Source organism: Nesoenas mayeri, assembly GCF_963082525.1.
Source record: "Nesoenas mayeri genome assembly, chromosome: Z".
Classification (NCBI taxonomy): Eukaryota; Metazoa; Chordata; class Aves; order Columbiformes; family Columbidae; genus Nesoenas; species Nesoenas mayeri.
Window position 1 is genome coordinate 29,840,782 of NC_137542.1, and position 26,093 is coordinate 29,866,874.

A 26,093-nucleotide genomic window follows, 5' to 3' on the forward strand; every position below is an offset into this window, starting at 1 on the left:
CACTACAGCTGTATTTATATAAAGAAATATCAACAGGCACTGAAGGAATGTGAACAAACCCAAGTAGAGAGCTTCCTAGAAAAATCATTCGCTTAGCCAGGACCCACCAGGGTAAATTTATACATCCTGACATGCAGGTCCTAGAAAGATGCAAAAAATCTACATCAGCTTGGTATGCTGGTTAGCTTTTTCTTTTAATCAATGCAATAAAGTTGTAATTCTGTGTAAGAGAAGGGTGTGAGGCATCAGCCAAACGCCTTGTTTTTCCAAAGGGAGTAAAACCCCCATCCACAACACCAAGCCCAGTCCTTCACAGGTCTGGGAGAGAACTTACAATACTGACAGCTTTCAAAAAGCAGCATGTGAGTATCATGTTAAAACAGACATTGCTGGGTGAAAATCTTAAAACAAACTTCAGATCCGTAGCACTCATGCTATTTTTTTTCTATATTTTTATAGATTTTTAAATCTATAATTTTTATATGATTTTTTTCATGGTGGGCAACAAAATGTTTCTGAACTGTCTATAGCAGCAGTAAACAAATTATTGCTGAAAGAACCCTGATCCAGCTGTTGTTCTTTTTAGTAATGGAGATACAAATTGTGACTTTGTTAACACCTACTCTAATAACTTTTTATGCATTTTGATCTGATTCCACGTAATACTAACACACACTTGACTCACAGACCAATATGAAACAATGCTACTTTTTAGAATTAATCTGTATCTGCAGTCTGTTCTTTCAAGGAATAAGGTTACACTTTTAAGATCTGTTTAGATCCTTTGAACCTCACCTAGCTTAAAGAGGCAACTACAATCCAAACAAAAGCTGAAAGACAAATGTTGAATTTCTCTAGGAAAAAAAAAACCAAACTTTGTCTTTCTCCTATACACCTCAGACAATATGTTCTTCATAAAATGGAAGTTGTCACTACTGTAAGTACTTTACCATTTCAAATAAGTTAAGACTAAAAAGGAGTAACTGACTTGGTCCAGAAAAGTACACTGAACTGAAATCCAGCTGAAGTGTATTTTTTAAATGGCATGAACACTGCCAGTGAAAATGTTCACCTGCTACACATCCATATGCAATTGTGATTCAGCAAACTCCTTCAGCATGTGAGCGGGCCTATTAAAGCCGACTGACTCCTAATATACTAAAGCAGGCTGCTAAATCAGAGCAGGCATTTTACAGTACAGAATTCACAGTGCCAGATTATCAGTAACAGCATGTTCACAATACATCCCAAAATGGTCTCAAGGTAAAACACAAAGTACATGTCAACATATATCTAAACCCGTAATGCAGAAAATGCTGTTTATACAGGGGTCCTCCAGCTTACCTGTGGCTTGGCAGAAGAGATGAAAGGGTCCCCGGACACTAACATGCTGTGCCTGGTCACTTAGGAAAGGTGGCAACAACATGACCTTTACAGGGTCTGTGCCAGACCACGCGTCAGGCTGGGTACTGGTGGGTGAAGGTGAACCACTTCCCACACAGGACAAAAAGGAGGTACCAGTAGGAGGGAAAGGTATAGGAGATGAGGCTGTGTGACAGAAGAGGACAGAAAAGAAAATAAAGAGGGTACTAAGGAAAAAAGTTGTAAGAAATACATCACACACTGAAGAAATAATGCAAAAAGACAATGAATTTTAGGAGGGTGATAAGAGGAAGTGTCCCTAGGCCCCTAGAGAAGAAAGCTTTCCTCCTTCACCCGCATTTCTTTCTCCATCCTTCCCATCCCCCTGCCCCTGGCAATAACCCATTCAAATAAAGCTGAGAAGAGAATCTACTTCAAATTAATTACAAAGGTTTTCGCTTTTCCCCCTCAAACGAAACCACAAGGAACATTAGTACTTGCAATGTGGAAACCAGCATCATTGTTTCAAGTTTCATAAAAGTCAAGATATAATACAATTTATTTTAATATTTATTCTGTTATATGTACATAATTAAAAATAGAAAAATAAAACCAAACTGAATCTTATAAAATATAAACTGTTTACACTAAGATGGTCTAAAATTATGTTCACATGAAAGTTCAACATAGAAAAGCAGCCCAGGCACACCGCTATTTACTGTTAAAATGTACTCTACTTCTAGCAATATTTACAGAAAGACGCCGTGAGAGGAACAATTCTTCAGGACTGTACCGCACAAAATGCTTTTACAGACAAACAGCGCTGCTGTGAACCAGGCTGAGAACAAATGCACACTGTCACGTTTGCAGGCATGATTCACAATAAACAGTTCAAACAACTGATTGAGCAGCTCCAGTTTCAGTCTCCAGTTGCACCAGAGACTGGAAGGTGTCATCCAGAAAGGGTGACACTGCAAAGATTTGTCACAAAAAGAAGCTGAGTTATTTCTGAATCTGAAAAAAAAAGGGGAAAATAAGAAAATCAGCAATGCTTTGTCATCTGGCTGTATTCCTAACAGTCCATTGCAGCCAGTCGCTAGCTGAATTGTGGTAGTTAATTCTTCTTGATTCCTGTTTCGCTTCCACAGTGCAAAAAAACCTCTCTCCATGTCACTGCTAACTGACAGCTGCTTGTCTGTACTGTTTCATTTAAGAACAAAAAATCCAGTTTTGTATAGAAAGTAGAACACAACTATGTCCAGCTTGCTGATTAAGGGGGAAATTAAGAAAAATGAAAAAAGAAAAGCATTCCTAAATCTATTACTTCCTCCCTCCCTCTACACTTACTGCATGTTTTGTATTGATATTGTTGTATCTAAACTTCTAAGAAAGCAGCAAAGAAAAAAAGCCTTTAAACAAGATTATCCCTGAGAGTCTTACACAAATCAAGCCAATGCTATCCCCATTATACCTTAAAGTCTAAGATACTTAAAATGCAGTTAAAATTAACTTTAACCAACTAAAGAGACCTAGTGTGTCAAAACACAAAGTGTAACATTAATCACTAGAAGAAAAAAAAAAAAAAAAAAGAAAAAAAAGGAAAAAAAAATGTCCCAATCTGGACAAAAGTCTATAATTTACCAATCTGATAAACTAAACTTAATTTCCAATTTGGAATTAAAATGAAACTAGGTCTTTTTTAAATGGTGGCTAAAACCTGTGTAGACTGAAGTACTTTTTAAAGCCAACTGAATTAGAAAGTTACTTTTATTCTATGGAAGAACAGGGCTGAAGAACAAGTAAGTAACTTCAGAGCGAAGCGCTCAGTGGGAGAAAAATCAGGAACAAACACATGGTGATCTGAAACTGGCCATTTCTAAAAAAAAAAAACCAAAAAGGACAGTACAACACAAGATGCTATGTTCTGCAGACAAGAACACCACTGCTCTAATCTGGTGAGGTCTGAACACAAAGTGGCTTGCTGTACAGCTTAAGCATGTAAACCCCACTATGGCTCAGCTGTCATCCCCATGCTCTCCGTGCCCAGCTTGCTGCAGGACCGCAGCCGGTTTCCACCACTGAAATGGGCAATCGGGTCCTTCAGTCTCCCTCTGCATCCGAGTCGGCGTACTTGAGCTCGCACTTGACATCGAAGGGCTTGTCCTTGGCCTCTCGGGGCGCGGGCAGGTCCCCAGGCTGCAGCTGCCCGTTCCCGCAGTCAGGCTCAGTCTCGTAGCCCGTGTCGTGCGCTGGCTTCGGCTGCTCCCCGCTCTGGTGGCTGATGCTGCCTTGCTCCACCAGCGTCTCCTTCACACTCTGCTCACAATCAGAAAAATCTGACTTCTTCTTCTTACCGAGCAGCATGATAGACCGAAATTTCAAGCACTGCCCTGGCAAGTACCCTTTGTAACAGTTGTAGGAGAGCAGGCACAAGAACAGAATAAAAAAGAAGAGGAAGAGGAACATCAACAGGAAGTTATCATTTGACTTGAGGAACATCGTCTTTTCCGGGACCGCGTCAGGCATTGAGTTGAAGAGCTCAGTGTTGGAGGCAGCACTTGTTAGGACGGGGCCAATGGGCTTGGTCACTACCCTTGCTGTCGTTACCGGCACCATCTGAGTGGTCGAGGTGTGAGCAGCAGACCCCTCGGTTGACACAGCTGATACTTTTGGCACATCGCTATTACCTTCTGTTGGTGTGGCTGCCACAGTGGGGCCCAGCGTGGTATGCTGGATCTTTTTCAGTTCCAAAACATGCTTAGCCAGCACTTGAGAAAATTTCTTATTCTTCACTTTTTCTTCTGACAGACACTGGTACACACCGCTGTCTCCTTCCGATAAGTTGAAGATGAGCAGCGCCTTTTCCAGCAGACGGTACTTGGGGCTCTCCACTCTCAGCACATCATCTTTGAACTTCCAAACTACCTGTGCCAGATTGGACTTTTGAGAACACTTGAGTTCTGCTGTGCTCCCATGCTTGAACGTATGCTGTAGGGGATTCTCTCTTACTTTATCTGGAACATCAAAATAAATGCGCAGAGTATCAGCAATGATTCCTGTCTAATCCATATAGTTGCATGAGACTGTGCTATAGGCTTAACAGAAATGTAAAGATTATGGCATTCAGATTACCTCACAAGACCAAGATGACAGCATGCAAGAATCTTGGTGAAATACCAAGCTACAGCTGCATGCAAGTGTCTTGACGTCAAGACAGGCTAAGAAACAGGACAGCTCAAACTGTAAAACAACCTCCACCTCTAGGTAAAGATGAGAACTTGCTGATTCGCAACTGAGCATGCACCTGAGATGAGTCATTGTTTGAGACAAGATGCTGTACTTGGTATTACTTTATATGCAATTAGTCCATCAAGCAAATCAGCAACTCCAAAATATCCAAGAAAATGAACAAAGTGCTGTTACTCAACCTAAACTTTCCTAAAAAAAATACAAGCACTTATGAACACCCACAATGTAAATCCATAAATTAATTAAACAACTAATAAGCAAAACTCTCATAGTGATCCAAAATAGAGAAAGCTCAAACTCTTAAGCTTTGTTTACTGCACTAAAGGTCTCCTGTTACACTATTCTTTTTTAAGATCTCCTTGATCTTGTGGTAGCAGCACAGACTACAAAGAAGGAGCCTGTGATTACTTGCCTTAAAGCACTATGGAGGGTACTTCAGCTGCTCTGTATCATGTCCTGAGTCCCCTGCCCCTCTCACCATAAAACCAGCTTTTTTCAGGATCATTGCATCTGATCCAGCAGCAATAACCAAGCACTTAACAAGGCTCACAGTAGAATGTCAAATGCTACATCACAGAGACAGAGGCCTCTGCCCTAGAAGTACTTATGGTAAATATTGCTTTCATTCAGAAGTCGCTGTTGAGGGGCCCACCTTCATTTCACAGGTTTGTGCACTGCACACTGCAATGTATACAAACAGACATTTTAAGACAACATGCAGGCTGTACGGATGCTCAAATACTCAAAAGCAGAATCTCATACCTATTAAAATATAAATGAGTGTCCAGATATTCACAAAACCCAAGCTGAACTAAACGCAGCTCTTTCATTACTCCACCTAGACATGGAAATAGCTCTTCAAAGACTAACTCACCAGAACAAGATGATGCATCTCCACCTATGTTCTGAATCCAGTTCCTGTAAAAGGAAGTCCAAGTATTACAACTTCAAATCTTGTTTCCTACAGCCTGACCATGCTCTTGTACTAAGAAAGACGCATCTAAGTAGCATAAGCAGACATAGATGGACAGGAAAAAGTCCATATTTGAAAACATTCAGTTAAAGATATGCCAGCTATTGGCAAGACTGATGCAACATCAATTGTAAATGTAAGGTAATCAAAGGCTACCATTACCTTTCAACTTCACTTTCTTTAAAAATATCAACACAGGAAGCTTCAAGGGGTTTCCAAGCACAGTAAGGATCCCTTGCTAAAACACAGTCAACACAAGTGGTGTACTTGTCACAGAATGCCACCGGAGACTGAACCACACCAGAATTTGAACCAGCATAGAGGTATCTTCTGCCCTAAAAAAAAAAAAAAACAACACACAACAAAAAAACACAGCCAGTCACTTTCTCAAAGCTGAACAATCCAATCCATGAAACAATTTAAAAATTATTGGAAGAGCTGCATACATACAGCCATGTTTGTAAAAACTGGAGCATGAGGGAATAAGCATTTTGATAGTTTCCTTTCCAGAAATAAAAGCTAATCTTGAAAATATTCAGCAATGCTGGAAGTGTAAAAGGACAAAAGAACAAAAAACGTGAAACGGAGTTTGTGAGAGTGAAAAGTAACTATGTCTAACCGTATCTTTAGCACACATTTTTTTCCTCAAATACCAATTCACCAGCAATCCTCATAGAAGGCAAGGCAAGCCTGTGCTGGCAGCATGGCTGCAGTAGGCACAGGCAAGCCTGAACAGGCAATGCTGGCTGTGTGCAGGACCTGCTCCTGTTAACCCAAAGCAGCCCTACAGCCATCAGCTCTTCCACCAGGCAGGTCTCTGCCACCACATCAGCATCAGCCTTACAAGAGTCAAGAGCAGCTGCCTGCTCACTAGTCAAGGAGGAGCGCTGGATGGTACCCAAAGGAAGGAGCACCGGCACTGCACCTGGGAAAAGGGGGATGTAAACAGAAGGTCTGTCTGACCGGCTGTTGCAGGGGGATCCCAAACAAGTCTGACTCTGAGCACAGCGGGAAAAGACCACACTCATCCCCAACACCCTTCTCACAAAAGGTGGGCAGCTGCCTTATTTCATTCATCTATTTCAAAGGTCAGGGAATCGACAGCTAAAGGTAAATTGTGAACTTATATATTATTATACAAAGCCTTCAAGAAAGGGGCCTGCACTGCAACCCAAAACCACCAGTGACAGCCTCTAGTCCTTTCGAGAGGCTGTGCACAAAAAGCTGAACAGCACACCCCACCTTGGCAGTGGGTTGGCTTCATCCTGAGCAGAATAGCGAGTGCATTTATCTGCACCCTACTGCAGTTGTCATGGCAAATGAGCCGGATCCAAGCACAGAGTGGCTTGGCCTGTATGGCAGCCATACAGATCTCAGTATGTAGAAACGTACTCAGGGGTTGTGTCTGCAGTGAGAATGCTTGACACTGGCAGGATGGATATGGTCACAAAGCGATGGGCAGACATCCAAGGAAGATTTCTAGTAGAGAAACATTATTTAAAAACCTCATGTTTGCGGTACAGACTTCTAGTCTCAACATCAGAAACAAGCCTCAGGAATGTAACTATATGGCTATGGTGGATCCTCTTAGACAGCTCCTGGGAAACCCACAGGCTCGATTACTTCTCTAAAGTGTACACCAACACATGTAGCATGGGGAATGAACAGGAACAATTAGAGATCTGTGCAGGTTCACAGGGCCATGATCTCATTGCTATTACAGAGACGTGGTGGGACAGCTCACATGACTGGAATGTTGTCATGGAGGGTGTCAAGGTTTAAAGAACAGGCTATGTACTTTTCAGAGAAGACAGGCCAGCAAGGTGAGGTGGAGGAGTTGCACTTTATGTGAGCAATTCAAATGTGTTGAATTCTGCCTAGCAGGGGTTAACGAATTAGTTGAGTCCTTATGGGTAAAAATTAAGGGACAAGCCAGCAAGGGGGAGCCTGTCATGGGTGTTTACTACAGGCCACCTGATCAGGAGGGAGAAGTTAATGAGACTTTCTATGGACAGCTGGAAGTAGCCTCACGATCACATGTCCTGGTTCTCATGGGAGACTTCAATCACCCTGACATCTGCTGGGAAGACAACACAGCTAGAAACACACAGTCCAGGAGGATCCTACAGATCAGTGATGACAATTTCTTGACACAGGTGGTGCAGGAGTCAACAAGGAGAGGCGTGCTGCTGGACCTTGTCCTAACAAACCAAGAAGAACTGGCTGGAGACGTGAGGGCTGAGGACGGCCTCAGCTGCAGTGACCATGAGATGGTGGAGTTCAGGATCCTGCGTGGAGGAAGCAGGACAATAAGTAGAATTACAACCCTGGACTTCAGCAGGATGGACTTTGACCTCTTCAAGGTCCTGACTGGAAGAATCCCATGGGATTCTAGAAGGTAGGGAAGTCCAAGAGATCTAGTTAATATTCAAACATCACTTCCTCCAAGCTTGAGATCAGCAAGAAATAAATTGAAGGGAGCAGGAGACATGCATGGATGATCAAGGAACTTCTGACAAAACTCAAGTGGAACAAAGAAGTTTACAGAGGTGGGAAAAGGGACAGGCCAGTTGTGAGGAATACAGGAATGTTGTCAGAGTATGTAAGGATGTGGTGAGGAAGGCCAAGCTCCACTTGGAATTAAATCTGGCCAGTGGTGTAAAGGACAAGAAGGGCTTCTTCAAGTACATCAGCAGCAAATGGAAGGTTAGAGAAAATGTAGGTCTGCTGCTAAATGAGGTGGGATCCCTGGTGATGGATGGCACAGAGAAGGCAGAGCTACTGAATGCCTTCCTCGCTTGATTCCGTCTTTACTGCTAAGGCTGGTCCTCAGGTATTCCAGACCATGGAGACAGAAAAGTCCAGAAAAACTAAGACCTTCCCTTGGTTGAGAAGGATCAGGGTAGAGATCATTTAGGCAAACTGGACATCCACAAATCCATGGGCCCAATGGGATGCACCCACACACAAAGTTGCCAGTGTGGTGCATCGTACAAAAATAGTGCAAACATCTCCAGTGAAATCTATGAGCTTGGAAGCTTGTAATCACCGGTTTTCATTTGACTATCAGAGGCATACTCTGGCCTCAAGACTTTTTCCAATTAGGAGCATGAAAGGACAAATAAGCGTGCAAGATGAGCTTGAAAGATTTACGGTGTAAAGTTCTCCTCCACTGAGCTGACCGTGTTGGCATGCAGTTTTATTAAATAGCACACAAAAATAAAAGCTGTGTCTAAGATATCCTGGCAGTATTCCTAAATCCCTAGCTGCAAAGCATTTATCCATTGCTACTGAATGCCAGTACTACCTACCAGACACTTCAAGAGTGTCATTCTTTCCTTAAGAGATTCCAAAATTTCACCAGTTGAGTGGTTTGATGCTACGAGCCACTGCTCAGGGTAATAATTTCATGGACACTCATGCATCTGCAGGTCAACATAACTAGGGTCAACAGCCTAACTAGCATACAAAGCGAACACACTGATTATCCTCCCACTGTCACAAAATCACGTCAGGATTAAACCCAGTGACTGATTAACAGTGCAAAACGACCACTGGGTTTGAAGCTTGCAGCCAGGCTCGTGTGCCCCAGCTGCAACTGCAGGTGGTGGCCCGTCAGGCAGACAGGACCTCAGAGGTCCTCACCCCCAGGTGCACCAACATGACTGCTCCCACGATACACCTATCATGCAAAAGCCTGAGAGACTTGGGACAGCAGAAACCAATTAGTTACACAAGTATGAGCCTCTCTGCTAGACAAGACTGTTCTCTCTGTTTCTAGGTCTATTTCCTCAGAAAGACGCAGGGCTTCCCTGCTAAACCCACTAGAATTTTTCTTCATGGATTTGCAATGGCCACAAGGGGTCAGGATTTTTACATGACTCCTAATATGAAGAGCGGTACCTTAAAAACCACACAGCTTTCTCCTTCTGTGCATGAAATCCACATGAAGACCTGCAAACCTGAGCCCCCCAACACCACCTTCCCCACATCTACATACCCTCAGAAGCTCATCACCTACCAAACCCACTGAAATGCAGCAGCCAATAGGCAATATTACTGCAGTGTGAGGAGTTAGATGCAGCCCTTGACTCCGTGCACAGTGACATCATCTTTCGCCATGACACAAGTTACAAGGGGGTACTAAAACATTTTGTGGAAATGCAAAATGAGATGAGTGCTGTCTAGCACTTACTTTTTTGGATGAAAGCAAGAGAGTTTGGACTGGCTCAAAGTTTGGGAAAAGCTGTGTTTCTTCAATAATATGCATTCCATTTTCATAGCTGATAGCTTTGTGCAGGGCTCCTCGATCTGGAACAACAAAGCAATATATTAAATAAGATCCTTAAAATAAAATAGCATGGAAAAATATTGCACTATTGCTATAAACTATCTCACTAATCTGCTTGCTGTTCAGCTGAAGACATTACACAACTCTGTGTCAATGGCAACCATTAAACCCACTGTCATGAGGAACTCTGAGCAAGAAATAACATTTTCAGACAAAGAACAATGACTGAGACTATCTCATTTGTGCTTTTGCTGTACACATGCAGTTTTGTGTTTCTTTTCCTGCAATATTTTTTCAAAGCATGTAAGATTCTCCACTTACCATGGTCCCTTAATTTTTAACAAAAACATTAGCTGGTGTAAAAGCACTGTAAATATGTAAATGTCCGAAATTTCTCTTAGGACACACTTCAGCCTGAAGAATCAGAGTATCACTTAAAAAAGGTTTGCAGAACTCACCTGTACTGATGAACATAACATCATATATGGTGCCATTGAGTGCTCTGACTCTGTCTACCACAATCTGGGTATACTTCACATCTCGTTTTACTAGTCGAGGTCTGTCTCCCATTGGAGTCACGGAGTCATCCATTAGAGGATGATCTTTAACAAACTGCAATGTTTTGTCTGGTAAATTCAGAGAACTCATGTAGTTCGATGCTCTGGCTTCATTGTTTATACACTGGGAGGGGACAAACCAAAAGAAGACAACCAATTTATATCATTTACTTGTATGAAACAGAGACAATTAATAGCAGCTACATGCATTTTTTTTCCCTGCATTTTTCTGGCCAGTAAGGACACCTTTACATTACACATTCATTCTACCAAAAAAAGGTTCTCAAGTCTTGCAGCACTTTGGCTTCTGCAATGTACTAATCCCTTCACTTCAGACTACATTTTTCCTTGAACCCGAAATACATTCTAGGAAAATATTCTTTCTGGACTCTCCTGCTTAACTACTTTTAACTGTCACCTCATTCAGCAGTAGCAACAAGGTGACTGCAGGGAACGTGAGAAAGAAAGAAAAGTGTGAAAAACATTTAGTACTACTAACATCTTGGCTTGCAGAGCCATGCACTGCATTGGATAAACCTGCTGAACCTACTGACATGTGCAACGATTGCTATGCTTCTGTTCACCTGAACTAAAAAGTATTTGATGTTGTTTAGTGTATACTGACATCTATTTCAGCACTAAAAAATTAGTGACGAAATAATGAAAATACAAAATCAGCAAATAACTCAATTACAAATTTTAAAATCCCACTTTTACTCTGGGATACAAAGTTCAGAATAAATCACTTCAGTGTTTTTCTACAAAATCGTTAAAACAGAAAGTATCCAGCTAAGGACAAACTAAAATTAAGCTTTAGTAGGTTATCTAGTATTTTCTAGTTTATGTACTCCTGAGCACTCAAAAAGATGACTAGTAATCAGATCCAAGATTACAGAAACTTACCGCACCGGGTCGAGGATTAGGAATTTCCCCATTGTATCGTACCCATTTTGTATGAGACTGTTCAACCGTGGCACTCTGCATATATTTTCCTTTTGAGAAAACCTCTTCTACAGTAGACAGGTTGTATGCACACACTGCTGACAGTCCCACGTTATTCCTAAAAGTTCAGGAAGGAAAAAACAAACAAACAAACCCAGGAGTAATTATTACTTGTTGAGGTAACAAACTGAGATTAAAAGTATCCAGATAAAGGCTAAAACAAACTTACAGTTGTGGGGTGAAGACTCCATATATCACTGGTTCCTTCAAAGTTGGAGACTTGAGAATAAAAACATCATTGATAATATTGAAAATCAAATTCTTATCAGGGATGGTACAGATCAATCTGGCCTTGAGAAAGGATGTCCATTTTTTCTGCAAGGTCCTTAATCCTCCTTGGTCCCTCTTTTGATATTAGAAAAATAAAAAGTTGTTTGTGAGGAGAACTAGCAGCATTTAAAAACCACTACCATATAGCATGAAATTACTGAACCCTGTTATTTTCTAACATTTTGTCTACAGCAACACCAATAATTATTGACACATTCGCAAACAGAAAAGTAAGGAAGCCACAGGAAAATAAGTAATTTCATTAGAAGAAATGCAGCAATGGCCTACTTGCAAGCAGTTGCCACCTTTATTAAAGATTCACAGTACCATGGCTTAAAGAAGTTAAGATACATTGACTAGGAATGTTTCAAAATATGTGGTACTCAAGCTATAGCTCTGTTATTTCTCTTCAAGACGCAGGCACATTTGAACACTGTTAATATTTCATTACCAATGCTGTTATACAAAATATTGTTTAAAAAAATTCTGCAGATTCCCTTTAAGTATAAATGCTCATATATTTGCAGCCTGCCACTGATTCCTATTTCAAACAAACAGCAGTGAGAAAGCTCTCATACTCTGCGATACTTCCCTTCTAAAGCGTGCACAAGCTGTCAGTGGGCAAAGTGCCATAATAATAATAAGCACCATGTAAACCTGCCTCCAACTGCTTAACAGAAATCTCAAGGGCACTAACTTGTTATTGATATTTTGACTCCCGTGTTTAAATATAAAACAGTAAAGTCAAAATAAAATATTTCAACCCCATCAAAATGAAACAGCTAGATAAATTTCCTGCTGGAAACAAACAACAACAAAAAAAACCAACCCTGAGGAAATGGATACATTCCACTGAAAAGGTTTTTGTTAAATCAACATTTTCTACTGGAAAAAAAACCTCCTTCATCAGCAAGACTTTTAACCAATGCTCCTGAGTATGTGCACAAACCAGCCTAACACACTGAGGCTTGAACACAGCAAGTGTGACAGAATCAGGCTCCTGGTGATCATTTTCTTCCTTGAGGCTCTGGCAGCTCTAACAACTTCATGGAAGCCCCATCTGCTGCACCACCATCAAGAGCTGCTCTGCTGTGGACACAGCTACAGTTCAGCTTATATACAGCTCCTCCAAAGTCATTTGACAAACACCCTATCTGCTCAGTTCCAACCAAAGTCAGTTCTTCTCAAGGAGCTGAACTTCAATTTATTAAAAAAAAAAAAAATATATATATATATACACACGTACACACACACGTACACATATATATATATATAAAGGAAAGCCAGAGGAGACACTTTTTCTGTTGCTGTGTTTTGTGGTGGTTGGTGTTTTCCCCCCAGGGGTGGGCAGGACACCTAGATACAATGATATTTCACCACTGTGAAAAATTAAATCTAGTATTTTTTTCCCAAAGTAACAATTAGGCTTTCCCAGTTCTGAAGAATTTATTGAAATTGCTGATTCACTAAGATTCACCAAGTTTGACCACTTTCATTTAACTGGCAATAAGTCCACAATAATAAATGTTTTTTTAACACACACACACATACACACACAATTCCAGTTGGATTAGTAAAAGTAAACTGAAATATGTCCCACCTTGCACACTCTAGCTATTCTTGGAATCATCAGTTTTCCAACAAATTCATACTCCACAGACACTTCAGTGAAAAAGAAGTATATCTTGTCATCTTCTCCATCTGTGCTGTTTTGATCTGCTCTTATCACATCAGCAAAAACAAAATTGGGCTCTACAGATACAAAAAGAAGAATTTTATATTATATATGACTACTAACTTGATTTCTTTTAAGTGCCCCTAGGAGTCCTCTTTCACCCAAACTTCACACTGCATTTATCTGCTCTCCAGTCACTGACCTGCCTACACAGTTCACTGTACACAGTATGAACAGCATTTCTAAAAAGGTAGAAATAGAGGAGAAAACCAAAACGACAAACCCTATGCAAAAGCACTAAGATATCTGAGACATCTCCATAGTCTGATATCTCGTTATTTCAACATCCTTCACACTCAAGTGTAGCTTTCTGATGGGCCTGGAGATGTACCCTCCCTTGCCTGCCTCTCCTCTATTTCAGCTATTAGCTGAAACACTAAAAATGACAGTATCATTACAACATATACTACAAAACTCAGTATCGTGTAGTTTTTGGACATAATGCATCTTTTGGAATATGCTCGCTTTGATATTTTGGTCCTTTTCAGCAGAAAGCAACAGACATCTGAGCATTCACAGAACCTGAATTTTGAAATTCAGGAACTGAAATAATCAGGAACCATGATGAGCTCAATTCGAAAACCAAAACGATATGCTATCATAACCATGCTGCTTTATTGCAAGGATAAACAAGCATATATATAAGATAAACTGTAGCCCGTTAGCACCAAGTTGAAGTCTGTATGTCTTGATGTTTACATCCTCAATCCTGACAAAAATCCTGAAGTTTCAAAATAAAATCTCTTGATAGCACACAGGAGGGCACACACTCACATGTCAGTGTATGCCAGTATAAGAAAATCAATTATCTTTGCGATACTAAGACAACTGCTCCTTATCCCAGGTAAGACACTTAAACCCTTTGTCTGTGTGATGCTGAAGAAAAAAAAATAATTTGTTTGGGTCAGCTCTCACGCCCACTTACCATTAAGCCAAGGTATTGCATACTCTGTTCTCAGAGGACTCTGATGAGAGTGCCGTGAAATGATAGGTTCACTTCCCAAGAAATTGTAAGAAGTCCCAGAATAAAGCTCCTCATCTTTAACACAAAAATAAATATTTCAGACTTTTTTATGCATTGGATAACAAGAAGGGTACATAAATATTTCAGGAGACTATGTAAACTTAAGCTTCCCACAAGAAATTATAAACACGGATTTCCTCTACATTGCCCCACACACATCTTCTATATTTACATTTCTGCTGACCATTCTCAAAGCTAACACTTCCACACTCAGGTTTATTATTGCTGTAACACAAGCAACTGGCAAAAGTCACCATTGTTTTTGTGGCACTTCAACACTTAACATGGAAACCTACAGTTCATGTACAATCATTCTAATTTATTTAAGAAATGCCACAAGAGTTTTGGAAGTAATAACTTTACTCTCTATGTCACCATTACTGAAACTCCCCTTTTAAGAATATAGGCAACATTGAGGGAGTGTGTTCTTTTCTTCCTCATTTCCTCTTTCATGTTACTTTGAGCTTCTCTTTTCTGATCTTGTGACACCAGGGTACAGATGTGAACTCTGGTTTCACCGAATCAAGATTCAGTGGAGTCCAATCATGCAGTAATATACCTACCATAAACCTCTCGCACCCCTATTCTATCTCATGGGTATGTCTTCAGGACAGCTAAAAAAAATAATCTACTTGCAAATTTATTGAAATGACAGTAATTGGTACTACAGAGGCAGCCAAAGTACGTTTAGACAACCTGGGCTAAATATGTTACAGACCTGAAAACACAATTTAAAAAATTGTATTTTAAAAGTTGCTTCCAAAACAACATAGTTTTAAGTTCTCCTAAAGCTGACTATGTAAGTATTTTAATATCTACCTATATACATAGTAAAGATGTAAAAATATGGATGCAATCTACTATTTCGATATTGAAAGACTGGAGAATGACAGCAGGAGAACATTTTTATACATAACAATGAGATATGCAAAGTCTGAACTTACCAACCATAACTGATGTGTAGCTTTGAGCAGGATCAAATGGACATCTGCCCTTACCATCTTCATTTTTACCTCCAAGCTCAAATGAAATTAAATTCTGCAAAAAATTAAGTTGAAAACCACAAAACAACTGTTAGCACTTTTTCTTTCAGCCACTTGACCTGTGCAAAGGTAACTGAAAAACCAACACTAAATAATGGACTACACATCAACTTCCAGCATCAAAGGCATTTTTGGTAAGATTATAAAAGGCGTATGTGTTTTCAGAAAATCTTGTCGACTTCAGCAGACAGAGAGGAAATCTGATCCTACGATTTGTGAAAGCAGGAAGAGAAGAGAACAGAAAACAAAAAGTTAAATCCAGACAGACCTCAAGAAAGAGCATCCAAAACGCCAGGCAGAAAAGGCAGAGAAGTTGACTGATCTATGGAAAGAGCTGACAACTATTGAAAAATTGAGAGTTTTAGAAATTCAGAAGGCTTTCTTAAGTCGATTTTAGTAGTTTTTGAGATTATGTCAAATTTGTGAGGTGAGGCATAATACAACTACATTTTAAAAAGCCACAGAGTACTTTGGCTGCTACTTTATAAATCCGTTAAAAAACAAGGGAGCGAGGATCAGGAAGAACTGCAGCCACAGCACTGGGGAAGTGACTGGTTAGACTGTGCAATGAAGACATTGGAGGCCAAGGGCAACGACTTCTGGCAATATTCCAGAGGAGATGGCAGGCAGCCTTGCAGGCAGGGGAGACAAAGGAGAACAACTACAAGATTTCTCCATTTTAGAATTATTAAGAGCCAATATAAGGAGAACGATACAAGAGTCGGCAGTGAGAAAAGGGAGTTTTGATTTTGTGCCAAGACCTCACTCTGAAGCACTCAGCACTATGAAGCTATGGCACATCCAGGAGCAGAGTCGAGACAAACAGAAATGGGAATGTGAGAAATTTCAGGGAGATTCAGCAATGAAGGAAAATTGCAAAGAATGTTATTTCAATTTTAGAAATTGCTTTTTATGCAAACACACAATACACAAACAATTATGAAAGCTAAGAAGTAAATCCACAATTAAACAAGATGAATCAATAATTCAGTAAGCGCTTTGAAAAAGAAACAACATGGTTTATTTCCATACTCCATCGTTACTGTGGGATAGTGTAATAAATGCTCCAATCATTACAACCAGCACTGAAATTTCAACAGTCTTTGGGAATAGAGACTAACTCATTGTTTAAATGAACTGCTCTTAAGCTGTAGTTGCTATTGAGTCGAAATGTATGTACATTCTTACCAGGTAATCGCATGTTGGCTGAAATGCATGAGTTCCACACACATAGAGGAAAGTATCATTCAGCTGTTGCAAGACACGCACATAATTACGACACTCCGTCTGTAGTAGAGGATGAGAAAAGGACCAGTCTCATAAACCACAATTTTCACATTCCAAGATAAACAAAGTTGTGCTATCAGTTTGCCTGTTGCCGCTACTTATGCCACACCACACCACTAAGGCTGGGGGACACAATCACCACTGGGACACCATGGCCCCACCATCTCCAGCAGCTCTAGTCCTGCAGCATCTGGTTTCCTACAGCCAGTAGTGTGCAGCTGCTTCAGAATACCTATTAGGGTGGCAAGACCAAATAACACAGTCAGCAGAGTGCATCCTAAGCTGTTCCACAAAAGCATAAACTCCAAAGACACATCCAATCCATGGGAACACCTAGTTAGAAATCGATTAAGTTTTAGACTTTGCCATCCCTTGTAAACCTAAATGAAACAGTAAGTGATAGCCTCTATTCAGATAGTAAAGACAGTTAAGTGTTGATAGTTGTTGTTTTACCACTAGATTAGCTACATAGCTGTGTCACTTCTGTCTTTTTTGTTTGTTTGTTCTGTTTTGTTTTTCAGTCGTTGATACCAACTGCTCTTTCATCCAAGGAAGCTTCTTAATTCCTTTGGCTTTGAAATGGAACAAGGAATTTGAGCAAAGCCTTCATAGAGAATATGACAAAGTTTCAGAATAACAACCAGGAAAAACATCTCTGAACATCCACTGCGAGAGAGGGGAAAAAAATCAGTATCAACATAACCTCTTAATTCTTGCTGGTACACAGCCAGATACCACCACTGTACTGCAGTTCCATAAACTACTTAACCAACTATACACACTGTCCTTACTCTTCATTCTTATGAGCCAAAGCAGGTATTTCTGTGACTGCATGATGAGTTCTGCATGGCAGAAAACTAGGGCAGGAGAGGGGAAGAACAAAACCAGTTTTCTGTCAAATTAAGTCCTTGAACAGCTGCACGGATGTTTTTTGCTGGTAGTAAACAGCAAAGGGGTGGTGAGTGGAGGAGAGGACTGACCATTTCATATTTAATGTAAGAAATAGCAGTAATGGCTTAACACCTTGACACTCGCAAAACATCACTGCTACAACATAAAAGTTATTAGTAAAAGCTTTGAGCATGGTGAGGAAAAAGCATGGCTGGTGCCAAGGGTGACTTGCTAAACTGAAGGCAGGGAAAAAAAGAAATTTGGAGCTCTGGCAAAGTACCTATTTGTGGGGTCTAACATCTCTTCTATCTGACACCAATAATGGCTGCAGAGGAATAATGGCAATGCACACAGCACCTGTTAAACTGCATTCGCATGAGAGAAATTAATGTGTCTCACGTTCATCGTGGCTGTATGTGAATATTATCACTAGTAACCTCAATTTAACCTGAAGAACATAAATAACACTCTCTGAGTGCATCCTGAGGAGGCGAGGCAAGGAGGAAATGGCCCTTAAATACCCATCACAACTGCTGTTAGCATGAAGTACTGATGATTGTCAGCTGAAGGAGAAGGAAAGGCAGAGAGCTGAAACAAGGGAGAGCCCCCATTCCCACCTCGAGGTGCCCCACAAATGCAAGATGTCTATCAGCCCTGGATGCAACACTCGGACTTCCCTGCGAACAAAAGAGCTTGCAGGTTCGGGGATGCGGATGTCAAACCCCCGCAAGTGTTGAGTAGGATCCCTTTTTTGCATTCACAGGGCTTGCAGAGTTCCAATGTCAAACCTGTGCTAAAAGCCTGACCACTGATCTTGCCCAGCAAACCCTCACTTTACCGTATCACTGAACTAAGTGGTGCGACAGAAGGGGAAAGGTACAACAGTCGACCACCTTAAGCGCACCACAATTAGGATACACGCTGCTCAGTGAAAAATACAGTGGTGGTACAGTACTGGCCTAATAAATGAACTCGATGCCCTAAAAGCAAAGCAAACAAAATTATCAGCCGTTTTGTAAAATCAAATGCCGGGAAGGAACCATTGCAATAACAAAACACAACAGTTGATATAACTTCCTTCAGTAAAAGTAATACTGGTTTATCATTTTAATGGAAAAACTTGTAACATTGAGCACATCAGGGTGTGTTCAGATTTTCGAACATTTAAATAATACTCACCAGCCAAAAAAACGAACTGAGAACTAATTATATATATATATTATATATACATATAGCATGCTGAAGTTTCTAAAGCTCAAGGTAATTAAGAATTCAGGTGATTATTTGAAAAATTTAATTTCAAACAGTTAGAGCCTTTCTTCTTTTAACATCACTCCTCTTGAAGTGAAACATACAACATCGTTCTCAAAGTTCAATGAACATACATACCTGTTCTGATTTGCCCTTGACTGCACATTTAGTCCTTTTATCTTCGGTGACCTCCCAGTGTAACTAAGTTATAAAACAAAGCAACAAAGAGACATATTCAAAGCACTTTAATTCACGACAATGTCTAAAAATTTCGCAGTAACACACACAAGTAGGCAATCCTAAAACTATCTAGAGCGTATGCAAGCCATTTCGCAAGTAGTTTTCAAAAGTTTAAAGCCATTCTTTCCTGGGGAAGTGGCAGTTCCATGTGCCTTAGGCAGGGCTAAACATCTGCTGTTACCTTTTGGGTTTACCCTGATGTTTCCCCCTTCAATTGCTAACGAAGCTGCCATTACCATATACATTAGGGAAATGCAACTGTAACTGGTTTAAGTGCTTCTCAATTTTAAGTACTTCTCAATTTCATTCACACTTAAAAGGAAAGCACTTGGCGGGGGGGCAGAGGGAGAAGAAAAAAATAAAATAAAAAAAAAAATTCACCACCACAGAACCACCACATCAAAGAAAACTTACCTACCAATTTATAGTATATGGACATACCACCTGAAGTGCAGTGAATACAAGGAAATTAAGTCAAATTTGGGGTGTGATTTTTAGATAGAGGATGATAATGTACTAAAATGCATACCTCGTGCTGCTTTTCAGCAATATTCACTGCATTCAAGGCAAAGATCACTTCTCTGGCTCCTACATACAGGACATCTTTGTCTCCACTTAAGAGCAAGGTTGAGTAGTTCGACACTTCTGGTTCATGAAAATGTATTAGCTGGACCTCTGTTGAAATTAAAGAAAAATAGCACCACGTGAAGAAACACAATCACTTAGGGTCAGGTTTATGGGTCTTTTTTCTAAGTTGTCTAAGAGCTGTTGGCTATCCTGAAAACAGGAAAGGTTAGTTCAGACAAGCCATGTAACAGATAACAGACCCCTCAGGAGCTGGGTTCAGCAGAAGCAGCAGCTTCCATCATCAGCATCAAAATCACTGGTCCCCACTGTCTGATTCAAGCACTCAAATATCTCCTCTTGTAGTGACACCTGTAACTCATATCTTCCTTCTTTTTTTTCCTACATGTTGATTCCATTTTTTCTAATCTTCCATTTTACATGTCCATCATCAGTCAGGTCCTTCCTCACCTTTTCCCTTCCACGTACCTGCCTACTGGAATCAGATCAATCACCATGTCCCTTTAAAACCACCTCAAACAAATCTCACAAAAAACCCTGCAACTTAAAAGACAACACCTTAGTATATTACTATAGCAGAAGGGAGATACAGAAGCTGAAAAGGAACCATTTACAGAGTCAATAAGCTGATTTTTAAACAGAGAACACAGATAAAACACACAATACAGAAAGAAATAACATGAGGGAAAATTGAGATGAAAAGGAAGCTGAGAGAAAGAGGGAGAAACAGGGAAAACACCAGTGGAATGAGGAAGCACGCAGACTGGAACAGAATGGCTTGGAGAAAGATGACACAAAATGACTAACATGCGAGAATATGTCTTCTGCATGTACGATCATAATGGAAAAATGACTGAAAGGCTGGGAGACCATATTTTGTGCAAGAGACTACCAGAAGATTAATTAAGCATGGCTTTTTACCATACAGGCAGCAATGTATTATTGCTCCAAATTCTAATATTAGAAATTGCACATTTTTAACTACAATAATGCAGAAACATTCATTTTAAACTAGATTCTTGAGCATGTGATTTTAAAGTCCTTTACTTGGCAAGAAAATTTTCCCCAAATGGATGAACCCGTTCATAGAACTCTGCAAGTTAATTCCTCCACTGGACTAAATTTCCCCTTCCTACTCAAAGTAGGGTTCCATATTTAAATGCATCAATCTTTAGCAAAAAAAAAAAAAAAAAGACAGGAAGAAAGAGTAATAATAAAAATAAATTCCATTTATTTTGAGTAATTTGCATGTGGGTCTGCAGGTTATTACCATTATACCATTAAACAGGAACTTGCCACATTTTAACTATTAGACAAGATAGGAGCATCAAGGAGAATAAGCAGGAACTACAAACCTTGCCTAGACCATTCTTTTGAAAAGTTACATGAGCAACCCACTAATTGCTGTATCAATAAACGGGAAAAACACTTACTATGGTTATCTCTAATCAGCTTGTTATTACTATATTCTTCATTTGTCTTTTCCTCCGCTATGATTGATCTGATCCCTATTACTTCTCTTTGTGCCACATTTGCTCTGCTAATTGTATTGAGGGGTTATGAATATTTGCTCCACAAGGCAAGTGGTGTTCCGTGAAAAAGACTGTTTCAACTCTAGGCACCGTATAATGCTGTCAGAAGAGGAATAAATGCTTATCTTTCCTTCACCTCATGTTTTACTTAGTGCCCACTACGGTTTAGCGTCCAAAATACATCTCAGTCTGAGAAAGTATTAAAAAAAAGATTGTTAACTGGAGAGGTGCATTTTAATATTTCAATTTTATTAAAGCAAAATACATGTATTGGGTTATTCTCTTGAAGGAAGCTTCAGCTACAAGATCCTTCAGCTGAGAAAGCCAAATTCAAAATTCCTCCTTTAAAAAGCTATCTTTTCACAAGTGCTTGAAGGATCTGAAATCAGTTAACCCAGTGCCTGAGTCAGTTTTGAATATTCTCTTCCCAAGAACTCCATAAACTGAGCAAAGCCAGCAACACGTGACGAAGCTTGCAGCAAGCAGGCTGGAAGAACACATAGCACCAATGCATTTGAGATCCCACAGAAACACAGATGCGGCAATGCCCCATATTGCGCTATTGAAGTTTCTCTTCTTACCTCTGTGTTCCCAAGTGATCCTTGGTACTGGACCGAATGCTACTGCTACTTCCAGTAACAAAGCCCAAACTGCACAAAAAGCCCACAGAGCCATCTTCAGCGTCCTTGCTCTTCGGGGCTCCTTGGGTAATCGCAGCAAGTAGTGTTTCTTCGGCAGGAGAAATGCAAATCCCAGGGAGTATATTAGAGACCAGGCATTTCAGGCCTGCACAGCAGTGCAACAAGGCAGGCTGGAACAACTGCGCAAGTACACGCTTTTCAGCAGGTCACTTCTTCAAGAGAACGCACATTTTCCAGGATGCTCCACACAGAAACTGCCCACACTCTCCACAAGCTGTAGAGTTGCTTAGAAGCACAACTGAGCACATTCTTCTGTTTTGTTGCAGAAATAAGTGATGCTGTGGAGAGAGGAGGGGAGCAAATAGTAGAAGAGAAAGCAAACCGAGTACTGCCACAAATAGCACATTGTATGAGCTGATCTTGCAACACTTCCACAGCTGTCTGCATAGCTTAATTAGATAAAGAGTACATTAATTGGTGAAAATATGATTCTTAAAAACAAGCCACACATTAAATATCAAATAGGCAATAACTGAAAGCAATCATTTCAATTTAGAATGCCAAGTATAAATATTTTGAACTGTCACTTATGTCTAATGCACAAAATTTGAATTAAGTTTACAAGTGAGTCAAAGAAAATACCACCTCTCTGATAAATGATAAACCAAGATAACAAAATCACTATGGCTAAGTTCAGAGAGCAAAGGACATGAGAAGTGCAGCATTAATCTTACGCAGCGGTTATACAAACCTGCTGCATCCTCGGGATCTTACAAACAGAAGTGTCATTTGAAGCCAAGCGTTTTCATGCTACTAATGCACTCATGGTGTGCAGTTAGAAAGAAATACAGCTATGGAAACAAAGAGCTAATGCACTGCATGCAAAAATAAAGGGAGAAAATGCTTAAATCTTGAAACTGCTAGTCCTATGAAAGTTTCTGTGCCTGAGTCACCCATTACTCTTGGGCCCTGGAAGGGCTCTGCCCTCAGCAATTAACAAAACCATTCACTGCTTTCTACACCATCTTCCACTGAGTCTCCACCACTACCATCTTCCTACAACCACTCCCAAGTCAAGACTCATGCAAGTATTTACCAGAAGTGAGCACATTAACCAATGACTCTCTTACTGCACATGGATAAATTCCGAGGGCTCTGCAATCAGTAGGGGTGGGCGGTGTGAGAGGAGCACACTGTCCTTTGCAGCAGGGCTCAGGAGGTGCTGGACTTACACCATGCAACAGCCTGAGATGCTAGTGTGACACTAAGTGACATGCCACAGTCCAAGATCACCATAACAGCCTCATGAGAGCAAGGGAGGGTTGCAAAATCCGTAGTAGTGTTCAAGGGGAACAAGGCAGCACTTGAGGACAGAAGTAAAAACCTAAGGTGAAGATGCAGCAACAATGTCTCCAAGGACAAATGTGATACTCTTGTTGGGGGGAGAGAAGCCTCAAGGAACCTTTGGGAAGTGCAGCCAATACATCTGCCACAAACACAGAGTAACGTGGCTGAGTAGAAGATGGACAAATACACTAGAAGCTTTTACACTTGCTTTACTACATGATCACACACAAATTTAAAAACAAAAAATATCTCTTTTATTCCTACAAATCTGTTGTCTACTGGAAAAAAAACACCACACAAAACCACAACTTGCTCAAACTGAACCTGTGACTTAGATTTATTTTTTTTCTTTTAGTTTTGGTAAGCACTTTGGATCAGATCCAACTGTTAGTAATGGAACATATAAATCATTTTGCTTTTTAAACCACCATCATTTCCATTAGGTTTATTAGGCTTGCTTGTCTGCTTTGTACCCTTCCTGCTTATTACCATGCATAAGCAATTCCACGTTTTGCTCTCCAACACGTTAAAAACCGCCAACTCTTCAGAGTTGCAAGGTATCACATAAATATACTATGAGGCAAATAGCTTTACAGGTAAAGTACTCATAGAGCAAACAGTAGTTCAACGATGAAGTTCAAAGTATTTTAGCACTTTTATTTTAAAGGAAATATAAGGTGAAAACCAGCAGTGTGTAAAAAGACCTTTGAGCCTTTATATCTACACATTGCTAATTCTTTCTTTCCCACCACCTATTGTTACTGAAAAAATTCCATGTAATAATCAATTCTCCATTAAATCTTGATCTGCTCAGTAACACTCCCAACAACAATCGCTTATGTATAATACCATATGTGTCCAGAGAAGACCTCTGAAGTCCTGTAAATATTCTGAACTTTAAAATAGGATTAGCAAATCTATGTCCTCATCAAGGAAACTCCTGAATCTCCCTACAGCCACAGTTATAGTCCTGTCCCAGCTCAGCTACCTCAGAAAATGTAAATAAAAAACACATCCTGAAACAAATCACATTACCTTCTGAAGACGACAAAAGATCTGGTGAGGTTAGTTACTGCTGACTTTGCTATGTGGCCAGAGGACTGCTCTGGCCATGCAAAGCAGAAATCTGTAATTTCATTCCCATTGTACAGATTTGCAAGACAGGCCCTTTTTCACATTAGTAAGTTTGACTTGTCAGACAGTATTTGTTGATCTAAGGTAAAATTTTGCATGTTCAAAAAGGGAGTGAGGTAGGCTACAGTGAACGTTACATGCCCAATCATGCAAGATCCACTTTGTTCTCATTCCTATTAGTCTAAATAGAGAAGAAAATGCACTCAGGACCTTGTCCTTTAATTTAGCCTTCAACTTAATTACTCTCTCCCTGCCCTCCCTTTCCTGTGCTGAAAATTATCTGGAATAACTCCTTCACTGACATCCACTTGGAAGTCATCCATAATCTAATACGAACCTGACTGCATATAACACAAGGGGTAGAAGGGGAAAAAACAAACAAAACTAGTACATAAACAAAAAAAAAAAACCCAAACAAAACAAAACCAAAAGCCCAGACAATGGCCTAATTTCCAAATTAGCTCAGCTCCAGTGTTCACTGGTTTGGATTACATTTGAGTGCTTTGCATTTCTGAAAAGTTATGTCTCCTAATGCTTTAGTTTTCACTAGTAAAAACAAATCACAATTTGCTTGAAAACAAGAATAATTAAGAAGTAAAGTAGAAAGAAACTTAGTTACACTTAGTTACTTAAGTAAACTCTAAAACATGACCAAAAGTCTACTGTTCTGCTTTCTGTAAAACTGCTGAAAACTTTCTGAGGTAAATTTAAACCAGTAATTTTAATTTAGGCACTCTGCTTCTGTTGATTTCAAATCAATGTCTAATGACAAACTGAAGTAAAATAACATGTACACTACTTGAATGAATTTTCCATAATGTTTGTGTTTATGGTGACTAAAAACACGGCAATTGTTGTTGACTAAATACTCAACACTCTTATCAGTTCCACAGAGCACAGCTGGAAATTCAGAGCTGTGAATGTTCCCACTGACATGCATAATTTTAGCACATAAGCAGAGAAATGGGGAATAGTTAAGTTATTCTGCTCTCAAAGGACAGAAAATCAAAACTGTTAGAAAGAAAAATTTCAGGGTGCCTAAGTGCTAATACAGAATACTACCACAAATTATGAAAGCAGGGAGCTGCGATGGCATATCTTGACTGTTACCAAGACTGGAAAACATCTGGCTGTCACACGGCCTGTGTCAGTGGGCACCAAGTTAACAGTGCTCTGGTCCACCTACTGGAAAAATGTGAAAAAACACTAGCCCTGCTATGGGAGAAGCCAAAAAACCAACAAGAGGAAGAAGACTGCATCTTTCCCATCGGGCAGGACACAGTGGCAAAGTAAGCACAAAGAGGTATTTGTCAACACAAAATGTCATCTTTCACAGATGTCAACTCAGCAGCCCTTATCAGTACCAAATTAGTGTTTTGAGAAGTAATGAAACACAACACGAAAAAAACAGAGGTGTCTTCTCCCCCAGCCAGCATGGTAAAGCTGGATTCAAGTGGGCATCTTGTATGCGCGATACTTACACAAGCTATCTAGATTCTGGAGTTTCAAAGTTAGGAAATGCCCAGTTTTGCAACCCTGGTTTTGAAATCTGTGGTTTTTTTTTTTCCCCCCCGCTAATAAATACTTAGCAGCATTGTGAAACTTTGGAATTCTGCTCAGTATTACACAAATTACCAAATGCATCTATCTTTATCTTCCCTACGGAAGTTAAAATCATA

At 40.1% G+C, this 26,093-nt stretch overlaps 1 protein-coding gene across 1 annotated transcript; it reads right to left on the reverse strand.

Moving 5' to 3' along the window:
- Positions 1-3,462: 3,462 nt before the first annotated feature.
- Positions 3,463-21,967, reverse strand: SEMA4D (semaphorin 4D; the record flags this gene model as incomplete). Its single annotated transcript, XM_080361998.1, has 14 exons — positions 3,463-4,376; positions 5,486-5,529; positions 5,747-5,919; positions 9,780-9,895; positions 10,334-10,556; positions 11,336-11,492; positions 11,604-11,779; positions 13,305-13,456; positions 14,365-14,478; positions 15,408-15,501; positions 16,695-16,793; positions 19,074-19,136; positions 19,705-19,850; positions 21,874-21,967. 14 exons carry the CDS (start codon positions 21,965-21,967, stop codon positions 3,463-3,465), a joined length of 2,565 nt encoding a protein of 854 aa, XP_080218124.1.
- Positions 21,968-26,093: the final 4,126 nt, after the last annotated feature.